This window comes from Camelina sativa, chromosome 9, assembly GCF_030686135.1.
Source record: "Camelina sativa cultivar CO46 ecotype springtype chromosome 9, ASM3068613v1".
In the NCBI taxonomy this organism is placed as follows: domain Eukaryota; kingdom Viridiplantae; phylum Streptophyta; class Magnoliopsida; order Brassicales; family Brassicaceae; genus Camelina; species Camelina sativa.
This window is the reverse complement of record NC_141888.1, coordinates 38,846,106-38,868,756: the sequence shown is the minus strand read 5'-3', so window position 1 is coordinate 38,868,756 and position 22,651 is coordinate 38,846,106. Positions and strand designations below refer to the sequence as shown.

The 22,651-nt window shown below is 33.2% G+C and overlaps 4 protein-coding genes and 1 long non-coding RNA gene across 9 annotated transcripts; all 5 read left to right on the top strand.

Moving 5' to 3' along the window:
- Nucleotides 1–683: 683 nt before the first annotated feature.
- LOC104713794 (uncharacterized) lies at nt 684–4,154 on the top strand. The gene has a single exon (XM_010431001.3). The coding sequence runs from the start codon at nt 1,144–1,146 to the stop codon at nt 3,841–3,843; it is 2,700 nt and encodes an 899-aa protein (XP_010429303.2). The 5' UTR covers nt 684–1,143; the 3' UTR covers nt 3,844–4,154.
- A 3,410-nt stretch (nt 4,155–7,564) lies between these two features.
- On the top strand, nt 7,565–9,540 carry LOC104713793 (spermidine sinapoyl-CoA acyltransferase-like). The gene is made up of 3 exons (XM_010431000.3): nt 7,565–8,041; nt 8,203–8,445; nt 8,810–9,540. The coding sequence occupies exons 1-3, from the start codon at nt 7,586–7,588 to the stop codon at nt 9,470–9,472; spliced, it is 1,362 nt and encodes a 453-aa protein (XP_010429302.3). The 5' UTR covers nt 7,565–7,585; the 3' UTR covers nt 9,473–9,540.
- Nucleotides 9,541–11,645: 2,105 nt separating this feature from the next.
- On the top strand, nt 11,646–15,307 carry LOC104713792 (spermidine sinapoyl-CoA acyltransferase-like). Of its 2 annotated transcripts, none has more exons than XM_010430999.3 (3): nt 11,646–12,159; nt 13,148–13,390; nt 14,575–15,307. In XM_010430999.3, the coding sequence occupies exons 1-3, from the start codon at nt 11,728–11,730 to the stop codon at nt 15,229–15,231; spliced, it is 1,332 nt and encodes a 443-aa protein (XP_010429301.1). In that variant the 5' UTR covers nt 11,646–11,727; the 3' UTR covers nt 15,232–15,307. The 2 variants fall into 2 exon arrangements, with proteins under 2 accessions (XP_010429301.1, XP_087320494.1); XM_087464368.1 differs by having other exon boundaries at nt 12,019–12,159; nt 13,136–13,390.
- Nucleotides 15,308–16,002: 695 nt separating this feature from the next.
- Nucleotides 16,003–19,168, top strand: LOC104713790 (uncharacterized). 3 transcript variants are annotated; one of them, XR_015565010.1, is made up of 4 exons: nt 16,229–16,529; nt 16,812–16,872; nt 17,711–17,883; nt 18,965–19,168. It is a non-coding gene; the product is annotated as an uncharacterized LOC104713790 (long non-coding RNA). The 3 variants fall into 3 exon arrangements; XR_002033427.2 differs by lacking the exon at nt 18,965–19,168 and adding an exon at nt 17,422–17,572 and having other exon boundaries at nt 17,711–18,049; XR_015565009.1 differs by lacking the exon at nt 18,965–19,168 and having other exon boundaries at nt 16,003–16,529; nt 17,711–18,049.
- Nucleotides 19,169–19,671: 503 nt separating this feature from the next.
- Nucleotides 19,672–21,949, top strand: LOC104713791 (spermidine sinapoyl-CoA acyltransferase). 2 transcript variants are annotated; one of them, XM_087463691.1, is made up of 3 exons: nt 19,672–20,145; nt 20,850–21,168; nt 21,311–21,949. In XM_087463691.1, exons 1-2 carry the CDS (start codon nt 19,705–19,707, stop codon nt 21,165–21,167), a joined length of 759 nt encoding a protein of 252 aa, XP_087319817.1. In that variant the 5' UTR covers nt 19,672–19,704; the 3' UTR covers nt 21,168; nt 21,311–21,949. The 2 variants fall into 2 exon arrangements, with proteins under 2 accessions (XP_087319817.1, XP_010429300.1); XM_010430998.3 differs by having other exon boundaries at nt 19,673–20,145; nt 20,850–21,092; nt 21,208–21,949.
- The last annotated feature ends 702 nt before the right edge of the window (nt 21,950–22,651 follow it).

The following is a 22,651-nucleotide window of genomic DNA, read 5'->3' as shown; positions in this document are numbered from 1 at the left end:
AAAATTGTCGTAAAGGTTTACCCAATAAAGTGATTTCAATTTGTTCCGAATTAGAAGCTAATAATAACACGTATACATTCTTTAAGCTGTTTTTGAATATAAATTCTGCAATCTTTTTTTTTCATAAATGTGGAGTCTAAAAAGAGCAAGAATCTTCCCACTGTTCTCAACCTAACATATTTAATACGCTTATATATATTTGGTCTGCTTACCCAAACACTCCCAACATATTTAATATGAACTTTTTTACTTCTTAAATTTACTACAAAATATTATCTTCAATTATTCAGTATATATCTAATTATAATTCTAAGTTACCAAAAAAAAACTTATGAATATATGTTTTTTCGAGATTCTTTTTTTTCACAAAAAAAAATTACTTCATATTACTGGCAGAGTTGACTAATTCATACATTTTTCAGGGCAGAAAATAAGACAAAAAAAGTTAATGTTTTTTTATCTAATAAAAAATAATTTCTGTTTTGTTTTACTCTAATAGAATACTAATAAACAATTTTTTATATAAAATTATATAAACATTTACTGTCTATTTCACAATGCATAAAATGAGTTTAACATATCTTTCATACTCATAGAAAAAGAAAAAATCAAATGATTACAGAAAAAAAATTGAAATAATTAGAGCTTATCAAAAACCCTAACGCCACCACTACACTACTACTCTTTTGCTTTTGTGAAAAAAAAAAAAAAAAAAGTCAATGCCTTTTTTGACCGAACCTGTTAAAGAGAAAGAGAGAGAGAGAAACGCACTGAGTAGAGAGAGAGAGAGAGAGAGTGTAGTAAATGAAACGAGAGATTGGTGGTGAAAGGAGTCAGCTTTGCATTTATTATCATCTTCTCTAATCTTCCAAACAATCCAAAAAAACAGAGCAAAAAAAAAGCTAAGCTTCTTCTTCGTTTTCACAAGAGTTCTGGGATCTGTTTTCTCTTAAGGGTTCTCTCTCTTAGGATTGTTTGTTTGAAAATTCTTCCGTAAAACTCGTTTAATTTTTGTGGGTTTTGTGAAAGTTTCCGTTTTTAGAGGCTTTCTCTATTGATCTGTTTTCAAGATCTTCACTTTTTAGGGTTTTTGTTCTTATGGGCTAAAGAAAAAAAAAAAAGGTCTTTTTGAAATTGAGATTAATGCATTTTCCTCTGTGGAAGCAAATTCATCACTGTGCTGCTCTGATCTTGGATAAGAGTAAGAGCAGGAGAAGAGATGGAGATGGCTCTGATTCACCAATCGATGTTAAAAGAAAAGCTTCAGTGCTTCGGAAATTGTATGAAGATAAGCTTAGAGATGCTCTTGAAGAAGCTTCTGAGAATGGTTCACTTTTTAAATCTCAAGAAGTTGAGAAAGACAATGAAGATGAGAGCTTGGGTCGTTCTAGATCCTTGGCTAGGTTACACGCTCAACGCGAGTTCTTACGAGCAACTGCTTTAGCCGCTGAGCGTACTTTTGAGTCTGAAGATGATATACCTGAGATTCTTGAAGCTTTTAACAAGTTTCTTACAATGTATCCAAAGTATGAGACTTCTGAGAAAGTTGATCAGTTGAGATCTGATGAGTATGCTCACTTGTTAGATTCCAAGGTATGTCTTGATTACTGTGGATTTGGGCTTTTTTCATATGTTCAGACTTTGCATTATTGGGATTCTTGTACGTTTAGTTTATCTGAGATTACTGCCAATTTGAGTAACCATGCGCTTTATGGTGGAGCTGAGAGTGGCACTGTGGAACATGATCTCAAGACTAGGATAATGGATTATCTAAATATCCCTGAGAGTGAGTATGGTCTTGTTTTCACTGGGAGTAGAGGCTCTGCGTTTAGGTTGCTTGCGGAATCTTACCCTTTTCATACGAATAAGCGGCTTTTGACGATGTTTGATCACGAGAGTCAGTCTGTGAATTGGATGGCTCAGACTGCAAGAGAGAAAGGTGCAAAAGCTTATAACGCTTGGTTTAAATGGCCAACTTTGAAGCTTTGTTCCACGGATTTGAAGAAGCGTTTGTCTCATAAGAAGAGGAAGAAAAAAGATTCTGCGGTTGGGTTGTTTGTGTTTCCTGCGCAGTCTAGGGTTACGGGGTCTAAGTACTCTTACCAGTGGATGGCTCTTGCTCAGCAGAATAACTGGCATGTGTTGCTTGATGCTGGTTCTTTAGGTCCCAAAGATATGGATTCGCTTGGTTTATCATTGTTTCGTCCAGAGTTTATCATCACCTCGTTCTACAAGGTATTTGGGCATGATCCTACAGGTTTTGGTTGTCTGTTGATTAAGAAGTCAGTGATGGGTAATCTTCAGAGTCAGTCTGGTAAAACAGGATCAGGAATAGTGAAGATCACACCTCAGTATCCGTTATATCTCAGTGATTCGATAGATGGTCTCGACGGATTGGTTGGTCTTGAAGATCATGACGTTGGTACATATGGCGGCGATAAACCGGCAACCACAGAAGCTGCTCGTAGAGGTGCTCAGATGCCGGTATTCTCTGGTGCATACACTTCAGCTCAAGTGAGGGATGTGTTTGAGACAGAGCTCTTAGAAGATAATACCTCTGATAGAGATGGGACTAGTAGTACCATATTTGAAGAAAATGAAAGTGTTTCGGTTGGAGAGTTGATGAAAAGCCCTGCTTTCAGTGAAGATGAGTCGTCTGATAATTCGTTTTGGATTGATTTAGGTCAAAGTCCGCTTGGTTCAGACCGTGCAGGTCACTTGAACCACCATAAAATCGCCTCTCCGTTGCCACCGTTTTGGTTTACAAGCAAACGTCAATCACCAAAACCGGTAGCAAAGAGTTACAGTAGTCCTATGTATGATGGTAAAGATGTCCTCTCGTTTGATGCTGCAGTTATGTCAGTTACTCAGGAGACAAACTCAACGCCATCACGGAATCTGAGGAACTCTAATAGTAATCTCCAAATGCAAGAGATACAGGAAGAAAACTGCGGTAACATTGTCTATCGTGCAGGATCTGGTTTTGGATCAAATGGCTCAAGCTCCAAGATTTCTTCAGAGATGAAAGATAACGCAATAAGACGAGAAACAGAAGGTGAGTTTAGGTTATTGGGAAGAAGGGGTACTGGTGGGAGGCTTTTGGGTGTGGAAGATGAACAACCGAGTAGAGGAACACGGGTTTCATTTAACATGGACCGTATCAGTCATAGTCTGGACCAAGGTGAAGCTTCTTTGGCCAGTGTGTATGACGAAAGTGATGGTGAAAACCAAAATGAGGATGATTGGGACAGAAGAGAGCCAGAGATTGTTTGCAGCCATATTGATCATGTGAATATGTTAGGTCTTAATAAAACGACAACTAGGCTCAGATTTCTGATTAACTGGCTTGTGATCTCTTTGCTACAGCTGAAAGTGCCTGAATCAGGCAGTGACGGTAGCAGCAGATACATGAACCTTGTGCAGATTTATGGCCCAAAGATAAAGTACGAAAGAGGAGCAGCGGTTGCTTTCAACGTGAAAGACAAAAGCAAAGGGTTTGTAAGTCCAGAGGTTGTTCTGAAACTGGCTGAGAGAGAAGGTGTATCTCTTGGTATTGGTATCTTGAGTCACATACGCATAATGGATCTTCCGAGAAACCACCGTGGGGGCGCTAGGATCAAGGAAGATAGCTCTCTGCATCTTCAGAGAGAAGCTGGTAAGCGCGGTGGAAAAAATGGGTTTGTGCGATTTGAGGTTGTCACAGCTTCTCTCAGCTTTTTGACAAACTTTGAGGATGTTTATAAGCTGTGGGCTTTTGTTGCCAAGTTCTTAAACCCTGGTTTCAGCAGAGAAGGATCGCTCCCGACTGTAATTGAAGAAGAAGCAGAAGATTCAGAGACGTGATTAATTCTTTGAAAAACTTTTTGAACACGACTCAAAAGGGCTTGAACCAGCTGCGTAAAGAATTCGCCTTTTTTTTTATAACGCCTGAGCCACATTAACATATCCTAGAGCTCGGCCGCACTTCTGGAAATGGAAGGAGGGTAAAAAGTTAAACTGTGAATTTAGAGGATATTGCTATATATAGTTTTTCCGTTTTGCTCTGTTTCAGTTTTTAGGAATATGAGATAGGAAGGACAATTCTTGTAAACTGGAAAGCAGAACATGGTTTGGCCAACGATTCCACTTTTGAAAGAAGGGAACAGAGTTAAGCATTTGCTCTCACACTAAAACCTCGTTAAGTTCATATATTCGTAAATTGAATTTGTTTAAAACATTGAACCTGTTTTGTAGGAAAAATTACTACTCTAACCGAAAAGAGATCCTTACTTGGAAAAGAGATATTCAAAATGTGAAATAAGTCCATCGAGATTCATAATTCCCAGTTGATAGCTATAGCAACGTGAAACATATTTGCCCTTACCGTCTTAATAAATACAAGATTTTAGAAAGAGAAATATTCCGGGACGTTTCCCTACGGAGGAGACATGAAACCCAAAGATCAAAACATAATCACTATTTTAGACAAGTACCTTGTAGCATATACTATATCACTATTAGAAGACACTTAGATCATCTGAAAATAAATTTGAGAAGTTTTAAATTTGAAATAAGATAGCTATGCTAGCTCTAATATAATTAAAAGATTAATTGATGGCAAAACTAATATCTATGTTGGTTTTTAGAGTCGTTTTAACATCGAGTCTTGAATCTTTTAAGTAAGAATAAGATATAATTTTTGATGCGTTTTGAGTCTTAATAGGTTTGTGGACTTAAAGAGTTATGGAAGATAAATGAAGCAATATGCGTCAAGAAAAAGAGAAGATTGAAGATGACGATCAATCGGTAGAGATTACGCTAGATACCAAGCGGTACATCCTTTGTACCGATCATAAGAGACTTTTTAAGTTTTCCTTTTTCTCAATTCGAGGGCTGAAAATCTTTTTATGTAAATAAGGTTCTCAACCCTAGCCGCAGGAGAGACGCTTATGTGGAATTTTTTTAGTTTGAAGGTTGTTTTCTCTTGTGTTCTTAAGATTTCTAAAACCTTTTGTAGTTTCCTATTCTACCCATGTCCCTCCTTCTATCTATTATCATGTGTACTTGTTGGGTCACGTATGATATGACTGACTACTCAGAGAGTCGACCCAAATATTAATAAAGTTTTTAAGTTTTTTTTTTAAATGTTTTAAAAAGATTCTAAAATTTTTTCAAAGATTTTAAATGGTTTTAAAATAATTTTAAAAATATTTTGAAAGATTTTAGAAGATTTTTAAAAAGTATTAAAAGGTTTCTAAGAAGAATTTATACACTATTTATAAAGTAATTATAGATTTTTACACATATAGAAAGGTAATTTGTGTATATTTTTATAAGTTTACATACATGTTTGAATAAATATTAGTTTTTAGTAGTATTTCTAGTAATGTTTTAAACAAAAAAATATTTTTGAAAAGTGATGTTAAAAATATATTTTGGAAATTCCCCATTATAAATCGACCAAAAAACAAAAATATTTAACCACATGATAAATGGGGTTGATGGTAACGAAGGAAATGACAAAGGAATCCATATGGTGGGGGTCGTGGACAGTGTTTATCAGTTTATGCCGTCTTCAACGTAAAAACCTTTTGAATCACTCCAAAAGTTCTTTGTACGTGTAACGTCTTGTCGAAATGGTAATGGCATATCCTTCAAATAGTGAAATGCAAATAAACATTTATTTGGGAACATCCATTGTATGTCTCTTGAAGGCTTGTAAGGTCGGTAGCTATATTTAGAATAGAAAAATCCTTTAAAAAATATATAAAAAGACACTTATTTTCTCCTACATTTGTTATATGTCTCAAGTTATTTCTAATTGACGTGTAATGTAGTGATTGTTTACCAATTTACATAGGACGAATGTCTTTCGCCACCAATTTAGAATTATTAGTCAAGAGGTTAACCCATTAAAAATAAAGATAATCTCACCAAAAGATAACAAACCTATAAAGAGATAACTTATTATGTCGTTCGACGAACTCCAACACTTTCAGTCCGCTAACGAGGGGTTCTGGGAGCCTAATACATTACTCAACTTCCGTGATTTATCCGCTATGCAAATCACAAGCATGACCATCTAATAGTGAAACCCATCAGCTTAGTTTCTTAATCGTATAGTATATGTATATTTCTTTAAAATTGAAATGTTCACCAAAAGCTTTAATTAATAGGAAAAGAAAAGAAAAAACTCTTCTTCGTATGTCCAGATTTTATCATGTATTAAACTATTATAGTATACTAGATTTTAATCCACAGTATATATCAAAACAATTTTTTTAATAATTAACAGAAAATATATGTTGTATTTTGTGTTTGTTTTAATATGTTTTGATTAATATTTAAATTCTATAATTGTAGATCAATTATATTTTTTGTGTTTAGTAATGTTTAAAATTGGTGTAATATCTCTCGTTAACTTATTTGATATCAGACTAAAATATTTTGTGTATTTAAGTAGACTAACCTGTAAAAAAATATATAATCATATTTATACAAACTTTAACTTGCACTATAACATGATCAGTAAGAATGCAAACTTTTTTTAGCAAGTTAAAAGTATATAAAATATTTAAATTATGAATACTAATTTTTAAAAAACTTATTTAAATATGTTTTTCGGATATTATAAATAATAACTTCAAATTTTGATATATATTCAAATAACAAGGGTTTAATTATGTAAATCTTATAAAGAAAATGTTACTTTACCATACCTACTTTCGAATTAATAATAGGGGATGTAGTTTTTTACCATATCTATCTTCAAATGTTACTGTGCCATCTACTTCCGAATTAATCGACCAAATTAGAAAGAGACCTTTTAAGCACATGACGAAATAGGTTTATGGCAGTGAAGAAAATAACATAATAATCCAAATGGTGGGGCTCATGGATATATTCTCTCTTTGGTATTACTCGTAAAACCCATTTGAGTCACTCCAAAATATCTATGTAAGTGTAACGTCTTGTTCACATAAGTAAGGTAAGACTGGAGCTAGTGGTCAAAGGTTAAAATGTTTTTACACCAGATCTAGGGTTAGAGTCCTAAATAATGCAGTTCCTTATTAATAGTGTAGGAATAATCAAAAGTTTCAAAGTATTGGAGGTAGAGTCGTTCATCTTGGTTTCGAGAATTAGGAGTAAAACTGTCTACCTTGGTATGACAAAGGTAATTAAGAATCGTAAGTAGAAATATATAAATGTTGTGAGGAGAGGTTTTGTTCGTGGAGTCGTTTATCATAATCAAAATGTATTGCAGGTTATGGATTTGTTCATGTGTTCCAATTTTATCATGTATATGATAGATTAGTTGTTCACTATTTGTAGTAATAGCTTTTGATAAAAAGAAAAAACAGTTTGTGCAAAAGAAAAAAAAAATATACTATATATATCTAGAAACTTGAGACAAAGTCTAATTTATTATTTTTTGAATAAAAGTATAAAATATTACTCTCCATATCTCAAAAATATCCCCGTTAAAAACATTTCCGTTCAAACTGCATTGGAAAGAATAACTAAAAGATATTCCAAAATCTCGATACCATAACGTTCTCTATAAAAGACGAGGGTTCTACTCTTTAAGGCATTAAAAACTTAAGACATGCCAGTCCAAATAAGCTCATCGATCCCTTTAGTGGTCGAAAAAAAACTCACCCAAATGGTGAAACCCTCAGAACACATACCTCCTCAAACTCTTTCTCTTTCAACACTTGACAATGATCCAGACAATGAGGTCATTTACAAGACTATTTACGTTTTCAAAGAAAAGAAAGCTCTTGACGATGTTTACCGGCCGGAATCTTTGCTTAAGGAGGCTTTATCCGATCTTCTTGTGTGTTACTATCCACTCTCAGGGATTTTGAAGCGGTGGGAAAGTGATAGAAAGCTTCATTTGACCTGTGGGGGCGATGATGGCGGTGTGGCATTCACGGTGGCTACTACAAATGTGGAACTGTCTTCCTTGGATTATTTAGATAACATTGACTCAGATACGGCCTTGAAGTTCTTGCCTCATGAGCTCCAAGTGGAGGATGGTTATCGACCTTTTGCTTTGCAGGTACACAACCCTATGATGTTTCTTTATATAAGTACAAAATTAAGTTACATGTCATGTTTCAACCTTAACACTTCGGGTCATAAGACCAACACGATTAACATCAGTTTAATAGTATTAATAAACGATTACTGTTGTGAAAATAACAATGATAATGATCACAGGTGACCAAATTTAGGTGTGGAGGATTCACCTTAGGGGTTGCGATATCGCATGCAATGTGTGATGGATATGGACTAGGTCATACCATGTGTGCCTTGGCGGAGTTGGTTGGCGGGAAAAAGAAGCTGAGGGTGACGCCGGTTTGGGAAAGAGAAAGACTCGTGGGAAAGCCTAGAGAAGATGATCAACCTCCCTTTGTTCCTGTCTACACGGCAGTTTCGCCCTACTTACCTACTGATGATTGGGTAATATTATTAGATTTGGTTCGAGTTGATTGATAAACAGACAAGAAACCAAATAAATTGGGTTGTGAGGACATTTTCTGATATATTCATGTTTCTTTTTCTCACAAATTATAAGTTTATTAGAAAAAGAAACAAAATACAAGAAAATCGTCAGAACCACACTATTTTTGCATACAGTATATTGATATAAGAAATCAGTACTACGTATATATAAAAATTGGTAAATTAAGTTTGCTTGATTATTTTGGATAAAACTATTTATCAAAATTAGTTTTTATGAAAAAAAAAAATAGATACTTTAGTTTATTTTTAGGCTTTTTATCTAACAGGTTAATTTTTGTTCCATGTTTATAATTGTAATCAGGTAACTGAAAAAATAAATATTAGAGCGGAGAGCATAAGAAGGTTGAAAGAAGCTACATTGCGAGAATACGACTTCTCTAGCGAGGCACCAACTACTTTTGAAGTTATAGGTGCTTATTTGTGGAAATCAAGAGTTAAAGCTCTGAGTTTAAATCAAGATGGTGTCACAGTGTTAGGTTTACCTGTAGGAATTCGAAAAGTCGTGGATCCGCCTTTACCCGATGGATACTATGGGAATGCATACATTGATATGTATGTGCCATTAACCACAAGAGAAGTGGGAGAATTTATGATCTCAGACATCGTGAAACTCATAAAAAAGGTGAAGAAAAAAGCTCACGATAAAGATTATCTTCAAGAAGAGCTTTCAAACACTGAAGATATCATCAAGATGAATTTAACGAATAAAGAAAAAAAAGATGGTTTGTTTTTTTTGACGGATTTGAGGAATGTTGGGATTTTTGGATCTATGGATTTCGGATGGAATGAACCGGTGAATATCGTCCAAGTGGTCCCGCCGGAAACAGCTAGGACAATTGGTATGCTCATGAGACCGTCGAGATTGGAACCAGCCATGGTTGGAGGAGTTCAAATTATGATTACGTTGCCAAAAGCTGCAATGGCTAAGTTCAAGGAAGAGATAAACGCTCTAGCTAAAGTATAAATAGTATTTCTTTTGTATGTGGTAATCTGAATAATAAAATAAAATCAATAAATAATAATATTTGAATAAAACTCTAGTGATCTAATGTTGTTGTTATGCATAACTGAATTTTTTCAATGAAGATTTTGACAAATTTTGGAAAAAAAATAAAATTAGAACAAACTAATAAAATCGATAAGAAAAGTCTAAGATACCAAGCCATGACAGTGTGTTTGAACGAACAATCGGACAGAGAACCTATTGGTAAAATAAATGGGCAAAGCGTATAAGGCATATAAAAACTTAAGACATGCCAGTCCAAATATGTTATATAAAAACCTGAAGGAATTTTGTTTACAATTTTGTTAACTAGTAATAGAGCATCTCCATTGTCTTCAGTCTTTTTAATATTATTATTAGTAGAGATGATGGCCAATAAGAGGATGCCTGTTATTTGAGGGTCGAGTTAGCGTAACTTGTATTTGACACGTTACCCTTATCCGACTGTTCTCGTAAAAAAGGTACCCTTGATTGGGTTGGGTAAAGGATATATAGTTCTATTATTGGGTAAGGATTGGATAAAGAGTATTAAATTTTATCTATTACCCGACCGTTACCTTCTTCATTACCCAACCTAGGCATGACCAAAATTGAACCGTAACCGTATTTCGGACAGTAACCAGATCGTATACGAACCGTAACCAGACCGTAACAGTATAAAATGGTTAAAAACCGTAACCATTAACCGTAAATATATGGTTAAATTATAGTAACCATAACCGTTAATTAACCGTAGCCGTATCAAAACTGTTGGTTAACCGCATAGTTAAACCGTAATTTATTAACCGTAACTGTTTTAAAAACATAATAAAATATTCTAGTAATTATTTATTTTGTATGAGTAATATGATATAAAGAAATCTGAGTACACTAAAAGAACATATTAACTATAAACAAATAATATCAATTATATTATATCATTAAAATATCAACTATATCATATTATTAAATACCGTAACTGTATATAACCGTAACCGCTTCAGCCGAAACCGTTTTAACTGTAACCGTTTAACCATTTATTAAACAGTTATGGTTAAGGTTAAACAAAATTTCTAACCGTAATCAGTGATTAATTAACCATAACAGTGATAACCGTAACCGTGGTCATGCCTAACCCAACCCTTAAATAACCGTTTTGTAATATTTTATAATATTTTAAATTAATTAAAATATTAATATTAGTTAGGTTTAAAACCTCATTTTGAGAACCTTATCAATGTAGGTGCCTTTATAAACTTTTTGTGTGGGTGGAACCGATAGAGGAAAATGAAGAGAGAAATAAAAATAACAAATGAGACTTTTATAAACTTTTGTGTGGGTGGAATCGAAAGAGGAAGATGTTGCGTTTGCAAAGAAAAAAAATCATAAACAAACCAATGCCATATCTCAAACGTTCTAAAATATTTCGTCAAGGCATCTGTATTGGGATAACTGATCTGATGTTCTTACGTAAAAATATATATTATGAAAATAAGCTAAAATTATTAGCTTAGATCTTTTGTTTAAAGAGTTGGTTATTGGGAGAACATGTTTAAGATTATAAAATTTAATAATATAATAATCTAAAACATAAGTATTACAATTTTAAAAACTTTTTAAAATAACATTTATATTAAAATTTAGTAGGAAATAAAAACCAACACAAAATACAATTCCAAATTATTATGAAAGAAAATAACATGAAAGATATAAATGAAAAACACAAACAAAAAAACAAACATATTAATTAATAAAAACACACAAACATTTTATTTAATTAATACAAAGTTTAAAAACACACAAACATTATTTTATTTCTCTTGCAAAATTCTCATCCACTCTGGTAGTGACACGTAGACATAAGATCATGCCTAAATCAAATCTTGCACAAGATCTATTTCCATTGATCTAATCCACTGTTCCATTAAATTATATTTTTAAATTGTTAAGAACATAGAGAAAGTTCTCCCAATGTAGATGGCCTCAGAGACATTTTACTTTTCTATATTTTTACAAAATAAAAATCAAATTTTACTTTTCTTTATTTTTATTCTTTTTTATTTAAGACTCCTACTTTTTGTTACCAATGGACACTGACTCACACTACATCGGAAGTAATAACTATTAATTATAGATTGTGGTTTCCAATGACGAAAATCAATTCCAAAATCCAGAAGCCAAAACGTCTGCTATAACAAGACAAGAGGGTTCTTGAGTTAGTTGTATTTAGTTAAAACATGGCAGTCCAAATAAGCGCATTGATAACCGAGATGGTGAAACCCTCAAAATACATACCTCCTCAAACTCTTTCCCTTTCAACACTTGACAATGATCCTTTCAATGAGGTCATTTACAAGGCATGCTACGTTTACAAAGCCAAGAACGTTGTTGACGATGATGCTGACCTGCCGGAATCTTTGCTCAAAAAGGCTTTGTCCGATCTTCTTGTGTATTATTATCCACTTTCAGGGATTTTGAAACGGCGGGAGAGTGATAGGAAGTTTCAGTTGAGCTGTGGGGGTAATGAAGGCGGTGTGGCATTCACGGTGGCTACTACAAATGTGGAACTGTCTTCATTGAATTATTTAGATAACATTGACTCAGATACGGCCTTGAAGTTCTTACCTGAGCTCCAAGTGGGGGATGGTTATCGACCTATTGCGTTTCAGGTACTAAGCTTCAAAATCATTTGATGTTTCATAATATATAAGTACGAAACTTAAATACATTAAAATATAGATAATAATACCTATTTTGTGCAGTTTAGATCACATCTGAATGTTGTATAGAAAATAAATGATGTAATATATTAGAATTAATTAAACTATATAAACTTTGAAGTACAATTTATAAAATTTAGGCTTAGTAATCATTTAAGTAGCTACATTGATATACTATAAAGTTTTATTTTGTTTTTTATAACACAAATATTTCTTTTAATTTCATTTATGCTGTTCAAAAATTCATTTATAAGAAGAAAAATATAAATCAAATACAATTAATTAAAATATATTTATATATATTAGTGTTGGTAAAATAAGTAATATGCATCTAACAAATCAAAAACAAAATAATTCACAACTTTAAATTATTATTAGGAAATTTTGACAAAAGTATCTGTCCCAATTTTTTTTTTCAAAAATGCCCCTATTATAAAAATATATTTTCTGACAGCTTATTCGTCAAATCTACCGAAATGTGTGTAACCTTATAAAATAATCAAAAATTACCTTCATACGCACGCGTGTAAAACTTTATAAAATATTACAAATCCTACACATACATTATCAATATCTTACAATTTATTTATGTTTTGGTCTTTAAATTATTTTCAATATCTTAATTGCTAATATTTTAAATCTGACTTTTAAATTATATTCTATTTTATGTCAAATTTAATATCATCTCAATATTTGTTATAATTTGCAACCATACTAAAGTGATCTTTGGGTAATAAAACACTAGGTCTAATTTTATTTATTGTAGACTATCATCTTTGGATGTCCAGTCCCACAAACTTCAAAATCTTCCTTTTTTAAACTAGGTTTACACTAAAAAATTTCTTAAATTATTCCAACAAAAATTTTAGTAGTATGAATAACATGGTTCATGCTATATTTACCAAAGCTGTGGTGGGAATAATAGTGATGATAACAGGTGACCAAATTTGAATGTGGAGGATTCATCTTGGGAATCGCAACGTCGCATGCAATGTCAGATGGATATGGAACGGGTCATACCATGTGTGCCTTGACGGAGTTGGCTGGCGGGAAAAAGAAGCTGACCATGACACCGGTTTGGGAACGACAAAGACTTGTGGGAGAGCCTGTAGACGATCAACCTCCATTAGTTCACGGGGGTACCACGGCTGTGTCGCCCTACTTACCTACCGATGATTGGGTACGTATGTGGTTAATTTTGGGCAGTTTCAAAATAGTATCACTAGATTCTTTTTATGATTAATGAAGAGGCTAAAATTGGTCAGAGGAATTTTCTGATATTTTATGAATTTTTTTTATAGAATTAACATAAGTCTGAAAAATCCAATGATACAAGAAAAATGTTTGTTTATTAAGGTTTTCAAAAGATTTAAAAACACTTCATATAACCGATTTACTATTATATCTAGAACCAAAATTGGTTTGCTTTGTGGTGTTCTTACATATATATGTTCTATATGTTGTAATATCATACAAAATAATTTTAATACTTGTCCAACTAGTTTCAAATAAAACTATATTAAAATTATCATAAATTAATAAAAAAAAATCATATAAGTTCATTATTTTTTGTTAAAGTTTGTATGATATCCTGAAAATCAAAAGAAGAAAAACGAAACTAAAGTTAAATTTAATAATGCCAAAAAATGAAAGTACAATATATGCATAATACGTAAATATATGTTTTAAGTTAAATAAACATATTAACTTTTTGAAAAAAATGTTACCTCATAATTAAATTTTGACCTCTAAAATAGAAAAAATATGAGATAGTTTACATAATTGTCGTGTAGCTTTACATTACGAAATGAAGCATCTCCATGAGAACACCTCATATTTTTCACACAAAAAAAAAGCTCGCTAACAATAGAATAAAGTTTAATTATTTGCTTGTGTATTTAAAGAAACCATATTTTGCTATGAGACAACCTAGTTGTTTATATAAAGGTGAGTGTTTACAATCTTTGTAGAATTAGTACTTAAAGTTAGAATTAATATTATATTTTATATACATAGTAGAATTATCTTTTTATATTTTTAAAATTATTTAAATTTTGGATTTTCTTATTATTATTTTTTTAATTCTTTAATTTGTTAAAATAAAAAAATTATCTTATTTATGACTAAAATCTCAAATCAATAAAATTGACACATGAACATGTGAGTTACACCAAGCTTTATATAATAAGATATATATTAAAAGAGCAAAAAATAATTTTTATTTTCCGAAAATCGTTGATAGTTATAGTTACTTGATATAAATTATTTATCAAAATTAGGTTTTGTTTTAAATAGATCCTTTAGTTTATTATTATTTTTGCTTTAGTTTAAAAGTTATTAATTCACGTTAATAATTGTAATCAGGTAACTGAAAGAATAAATATTAGACCGGAAAGCATAAGAAGGCTGAAAGAAGCTACACTCGAAGAATATGACTTCTCTACTGAGGCACTCACAACTTTTGAAGTCATAAGTGCTTATTTATGGAAATCAAGAGTCAAAGCTCTAAAACTAGATAAAGATGGAGTCACGGTTTTGGTTTTCACCACAGGAATCCGAAACGTCGTGGATCCACCTTTGTCTGACGGATACTACGGCAATGCATACATTAATATGAAAGTGTCGTTAACCGTAAGAGAAGTAGATGAACTTGGGATCCCAGACATCGTAAAACTCATAAAAGAAACGAAGAAGAATGCTCATAGTAAAACTTACCTTCAAAAGGAGCTTGCACACATAGAAAATACCATTAAAATGAATTTAAAGATCAAACGAAAGAAAGATGGATTATGTTTATTGACAGATGTGAGGAATATTGGAATGTTTGGACCAATGGATTTCGGGTGGAATGAACCGGTAAATTTTGTCCCAGTCGTTCCCCCGGAAATAGCTAAGACAATTAATATGGTCATGCGACCATCAAGATTGGATCAGGCGATGGTTGGAGGGGTTCAAATTATGACTACATTGCCCAGAGATGCCATGGTTAAGTTCAAGGAAGAGATCAATGCTCTAGACTAAAGTGTGCTTAGTCTTTCTTTTGTATGTTGTAATTTTCATGATAAGATCAATAATTAATAATAACATCTTTCAATAATGCTCTAGAGTACATCTAATATTTTTTTTTTGGGAGACAATTAATTTTTATTTATTTTTAAAACTCATGTAAAACAAGCATAATTATAAGTGAGACATAATGAGTAAAAGTCCTTAATTACGGCTGAATGAAAGTGAAACCACATAGCCAAGAAGCTTTGATGATTGTACTATAGGCGGAAGAATGTGCCAATTTACCCGATGATGTAAGCCTGCAAATTTTGTCTCGTAAGAGTAATTGAATCTCCTTGACTGTAACATGTGCCAATGTGCCGGTTTTGAAACAGAAGAATATAGCCTTAAAATGTGCTCTTTCCACACACTGTAAACAACAACTGCTTGGAGAATTAGCTTACTCATTGACATAAGTTTGTAGTTGCGAGTCGCAGACCGAACCCACGTCCCTATGTTGTCAAGCGAAGGAGGGGAAAGCATTGGATTATTAATTGAAAAAGGATTGCCATACCTCTGTTGAATTAAGACAACCAAATAAAATCTGATGCACAAAGTAAGAAATCTGATGGAACACTCATCCACCAACTACGTAACCGGTCTGGTGTTCGGTCTCTCATAACAATACAAAATATGAAAGCATTGTTTTTGAATTTTCTCCTTAAATCAAAAAGAGCGGAACCTGTCAACATTTGGAGCAGAAGGATGAAGAGATAATAAGGTTCTGGAAGTTTAGAAAGTCTCTCGTTCTCCATATGAAAACATTAGGCTCCTGAGATAAGGTGTTAGGTCATGTTTATCGGGAGTTCATAGCAAGGTTCTTAGAATTTTTGTGACAAAAAAATAAATCAAAAGAGAAAAAAAAAACAGAAGAGGCACTCTTATATAATAGACTCAAATCGTTTATAAGAGACGCTACGTGTCCTTATATGGTTGGCGGACAGAATAATACAAAAGCGATTTTTTTTTTGTTGAGACAATTAATCTCTTCTCTCTTTCTCTCTTTCTATCTATTTCTCTCGCGATCAAAGTCTCGATCCGACAAAGAAAGGTTTGCTTTAATCGGAGGTTATAGAATCAGTGAAGTGTTGGGTCGAAGGCGATTTGAATCGGCGGATTCCAAACCCTTCCTTCTGATTCCAAATTCCTCTAAACTCGATTTCTTTTCCTCTCTCTCTCTTTCTCTGGCGATATGCTGAAACAACAAAGGAATTTGGAATCAGAAGGAATAATTTGGAATCGATTGATCTGGAATCAGAGGAAGGGTTCTGGTATGATCCATTTTTTTGATATTGTTAGTGGCGAATCCTTAATCGCTTGTGTGTGGTTTTATTTTGACAGATTTGGGTCTGCTTTTTTCTCAACTTTTATTGTTTTGAATCGTTTTTCATGTGGAATCAGTGGGGTCAATCGCTTGGTGTAGTAGCTGTAGAAAATTAGATCACTAATTCTGTTAATTTACTGATATATTCTTTGTTTAGATCTTGTTTTTTTCTGAAGGTTCCTAGAGTTGCTGGTTGTTTTAAATATTTAGGGTGTTCTTTGCTGTGCAGGGCTAGCGGGTGCAACTGCGGATGTTCATTGTTATGATGTACTTTCTAATAAGTGGACTAGGTGAGCATATGTTGGAATCTTATGTTCGAAAACTTTACCATCAGTACTCATAAATATAAACCAAATCGTATATATATATATATATATATATAGTAGGTTTCGAGATTCTCTGTTCTTAAGAAACTTTTGTCTAAAATTCCCTTTTACCAAATTCCCTTTTGTCTAAAATTCCCTTTTAATCGGACATTAGTGAATCCCTTGCCTAAGTAGCTTGCATCCTAATTGAACATGATCCTCAGTTTGTGAACTGATGATCTTAGTCGAGGAGCTGGTTTTTAAGTTACTGAGCCTGTAGATTTGTGTTGCTCTTGCTCTGTAACTGTCTTCGTTATGCTACACAACCTTATCTTGGTTCTTATCCTTGCAATTAGTTTTATGAATTGGTTGAGAGATAGGTTCTGATTCAGAACAAAGCCTGTATGCTTTATAGCTATAACTTCTTTTAATTTTTTTATCACGAATTCTGAATTGAGATGGTGTTTTGTGACTACTCTTTGTTTTGGCTCTCATGGTTTCTGCATTCAGTAATGGCTTTTCATAAATTTGTAGTTCCTGATTACGTTGTTGGACAATCTGAAGCTGAAGCTTCTAAAGAAGGGAGGACCTTAGCAGATTTTTACTATGGGTGTTTGGGATTATCTAATTTTGCTTTAGCTGGAAATAGTCTACCTTTAAAGTTTGACTTGTTGTTGCTTAATGGGTAATGGTATTGGTATTTGACTTGACTGCCTAATTGATTCTGCGTGAATACAAAACCTCAAAGTTAGATAACTCTTAGGTCTACATTTGAGTGTGTTCGTTTAGCTAAAGGAAACGTTTTTATTGTGTGTGTGTGCAGTCTTGGACATTGATGCAGTAGGAACATTCAACATGTGTCACGCAGCACTTAAGTATCTTAAGAAAGATGGGCCTGGGAGAGACTCATCAACTCGTGGTGGTTCGATTATTAACATAAGTGCTACTTTGCACTACACGGCTTCTTGGTACCAAATTCATGTTTCTGCTGCCAAGGTAAAATTTGGATCAAACTATCTTAAATTTGGAGAAAATCAGTATTAAAATTAATCATTCTCTCCGTTTATAAATTGCACTTCTGTTGTAATATGTATTAATGTTTTTATTATGTTTTGTATGTTTGAAAATTAATTAAAATGCATTATTTTCTAATTTTATAAAATCTTAAATGTTTACACATTTATACCATTTCTATTCTATTTAAAAATTTTAAATTTTAAAAAACAATATTTTCAAAAATAATAGACTCAAAATAAGAACCTACCAATAAAAGAGAAAATTTTATCTAAGAGATCGTGAGTTCTTATATTCTAAACAGTACACAATTAATTCATAAAAAATTTAAGAACTCCCCTTATATGAACCCCCAATAATCTTGCTCTTAGAACCCCCGTTGGGAAGCCATTCTCCACATAGGTGGGTGATCAGATGTATTCCACGAGGTAACAACCAGCAATCATCCTCACATGTCCCGCAGTATAACCATACTAGAATATCCTGTGGCTCAAGGTCCATCTAGTGTTGTTGTAGTCTTTGTTCATTTTTATTTTTGTACATACCTGATAAGTTAATTATAAAAAGGTGAAAATACACCATACCCAAATTTGACAATTAATTATTATATTAACACTTCATTCTATCTCCTTACTAGAAGGAGACAATTTTTATGTAGAAATATTAAAAGCCCACCAAATTTTTATTTCAACTTAAAAAAATCAAAAATACGAAAATAGAAAAAAATATAATGTATAAAAATATGATTTAAAAGTAAAATGACTAAAACTATTTTTTTTTTTGTCAACCATTGGGCCACAACTGGCCGGCCCATTAGTCAAATTCCTACATTCGTAGGAGCCGGGACTCAATCCCGGGTGTGATGGTGCCTTCTACAAATGGACTTACCTCCTCCCGGGTGTAAAACTATTTACTTTTGTTATTTTGATTGAAAACCATTATTTTAAATATTTTACAAGTGGAAGCCCCCTTGGCCTAATGGTTGGCCTAGGGTTCATTAATGCTTCTACACCAGGAGGTCTGGGGTTTGAACCTTGGATAATGCGATTTATTAATTATGCAGATTAATGGATGCAAATTTACAGACGATGGAAGTGTCCATCAAGAGCATGAAGCCTATCTAGTGAATCTAATAGGGTCGGAAGGAATTATCCATGGTAAATCATATGTAATAGTTCTCATAATTTGCAATCAATAATAAATCCAGAGTTAAAAGAAACTTTTATAAAAAAAATCTTTAAAAGTAATTTTTAAAGTTATAATTAAATGAGGGTATTTTAGACTTTTGTAAATTTGAGACCCGTATAGTCTCTTATTTCAAACTCATGCAGAATATCTAGTGTTTTTTGGATGAGTTTTATTTTGCATCCAATTATTACATCTACACGCATTGCTTAATTTGAGAAAAACGAACAAGAATTGATAACTACATATTTAGATACTGCTTCTAGATAATGAAATGAACAGTCCCTGATACTATTTTCTATTGTCTCTCCCAGCCGCTGCTACCACTTAAACATGATACGATTTACGTACGTTTGCTTTTATCACTCAAATAAAGATGAAGATATACTGGCCGTTCGGACAACAATGACATTTAAATGAAATTACTATGTCAACCCGTTTCCATTTCCTTAATTTATTGGCCATGCATGCGAACAACAAAGATAACTTAGCATATAAACGAAAGTGCCAGTTGTAACTTGTTACAACATTTAAGGTTAAACGTGGCCAACATGATGCCAAACATCTTGTTTATAAGGACAAGAGTGTTCATAAAATTATTCACACAGAAATTAGAACATGTCGATCCCTTTAATTGTCGAGAAAAAGCTCACCGAGATGGTGAAACCCTCAAAACACATACCTCTACAAACTCTTTCCCTTTCAACACTTGACAATGATCCTTATAATGAGGTCATTTACAAGGCATGCTACGTTTTCAAAGCCAAGAACGTTGTTGATGATGATGCTGAACTGCCGGAATCTTTGCTTAAGAAGGCTTTGTCCGATCTTCTTGTGTATTATTATCCACTTTCAGGGATTTTGAAGCGGCAGGATAGTGACCGGAAGCTTCAGTTGAGCTGTGGTGGCGACGAAGGTGGTGTGCCGTTCACGGTGGCTACTGAAAATGTGGAGCTCACTTCTTTAAATAATCTGGAGAACATTGACTCAGATACGGCCTTAAAGTTCCTGCCTGAACTTCACGTGGAGAATTATGGTTATCGACCTTTTGCTTTGCAGGTACACAACCCATTCTTGTTATTAGGTGTTACGAATCCGGTTAGTATTTGGGTCGTTATTATCACATTTATCCTTGACTTTAAATAAAAACTAAGTTTTTCGATCGAATTTGTTATTTAATTAGTTTGAATTAATTAGGATTCGATTTTTCAAATAAAAAACAAAAATTATCCGCTTAAACCGTATAAAAATATATAATTTCATTTTTAGATGAGTTTTTCACTTTTTTGTGCACGGCTTGGGTTGTGTTGGCTAGCTTGTTATCCCTTAGGCTTATACGGATTTAACATCTTGTTATATATTATATTCAAGGACGGAATACATCCATTGAAAATTTACAAGTAAATAGAACAAACTTCTTATTTTATGTATATTTCATCGAGTAATAATTTGGAGGAAAAAAAACAAAAAAAAAGTAATACGTAAACCTCCTTAATTAATCATTCCGGTCATGCATGAAATCTGCAAACTCCGCATATTTTGTGTCCAGTTTTGTCTTGTCTATTTAATTTAATGCATGTGACCACTTCTAGGGTAAACATTTTTTTTTCTTTTCCAAAGAGTTTCTCTAGAACAACGTAAATTTAGACGCATGTAAATGACACACAGCTTGTGGCAGGTGACCAAACTTTTCTCACATCAATTTCAGATGTACTAATAATAAAATAAAATAAAATAAATAATAACCGTATTGATTACGACAGGTAACCAAATTTGGATGTGGAGGATTCGTGTTAGGGATGGCCATGTCACATGCAATGTGCGATGGATACGGAGAAGGTCATATCATGTGTGCCTTAACGGAGTTAGCTGGCGGGAAGAAACCAACGTTGACGCCGGTCTGGGATAGAGAAAGACTTGTGGGGAAACCGGAAGACGATGATCAACCTCCGTTTCTTCCCGGTGGGGACACGGCAGCTTCACCCTACTTACCAACGGATGATTGGGTATGTGTGCACAAAACAAGATCCGATCCTCATCACGTCGTCTATTTCCCACATACTATATGTTTTTGGATATAAGGTAATATTTTAATTATATCCTTGTTTATAAATGTTTTAGGTAACTGAGAAAATAAATATTAGAGCTGATAGCATAAGAAGATTGAAAGAAGCTACATTGAAAGAGTACGGATTCTCTAATGAGGTTCTCACTACTTTCGAAGTTATAGGAGCTTATTTGTGGAAGTCAAGAGTTAAAGCTCTCAAATTGGATCGAGATGGAGTCACTGTTTTGGGTTTATCAGTAGGAATCCGCGACGTTGTGGATCCACCTTTGCCCGATGGATACTACGGTAATGCTTATATTGATATGTACGTGCCATTAACTGTAAGAGAAGTGGAAGAATCTCCGATCTCAGATATCGTAAATCTCATAAAAGAAGCCAAGAGAAAGGCTCACGATAAAGATTATCTCCAAGAAGAGCTTGCAAACACTGAAAAAATCATTAAGATGAATTTAACGATCAAAGGAAAAAAAGATGGGTTGTTTTGTTTGACGGATTGGAGGAATATCGGGATCTTTGGATCAATGGATTTCGGGTGGAATGAGCCGGTGAATATTGTCCCAGTGGTCCCATCGGAGACAGCTAGGATGGTTAATATGTTCATGCGACCATCTAGGTTGGAACCGGATATGGTCGGAGGTGTTCAGATTGTGGTTACATTGCCAAGAATTGCAATGGTTAAGTTCAAGGAAGAGATGAAAGCTTTAGAGTAAAACTCGTTTTTTTTTTTTAATCTTCTTTTGTTTTGTGAAATCATACAAAAATAATAATAAGAAGAGTCTAATTTTGTTGCAACAATCTTAATTCACGTTATAATTAGCTAATTAGAATGAATGATGAAACTTACGTCAGCATGGTTTGGAAAAATCAAGAATTTAAGTCTTTTTTATTAATAACATAAAATATGTAAGTTTGAGCAAGTTAGGCCCCCGTCATATTTTCGACGTTTCTATTTAGTTTGATCATGAGATGCCCACAAAGTCATAAACATGAAGATGTTCCACATGACATGATATATGTCCATGTGTTAGATTCTGAGCAGGAACGGAGAGTCTTGTAAACAAGAGACACATCTATTATTATTGACTAGGAGCGAATCCGAGTTACCCCGAGTGATATATTCAGCAGCGGACCAGGAAAAAAATTTTGGGAGGTCAATTACAGAAAAAAAAATTATATATGTCATATTAGTGGTTTGAACTTAGGATTGGGGAGGTCAACACTATAGAATTTACCATCTATGTTAGTGAAACTTTATAGAACTACATGTAAAAACAACTATTTAATTAGTTTACCCAGGTCAGGTTATCCACCTTCTTTCTTCTTAGATCCGCCGTTGGATGTTTGTCAAAAGAAAAAAAGAAAAAAAAGGTCCACCATTGGATATATTTGACTACTGATATTTTAAACTTTGTAAACTAAGGACATTTCCAACCCAGAAATAGCCAAAAAAATTATATTAAAAAAATATATATATATATATATATATATATATATATA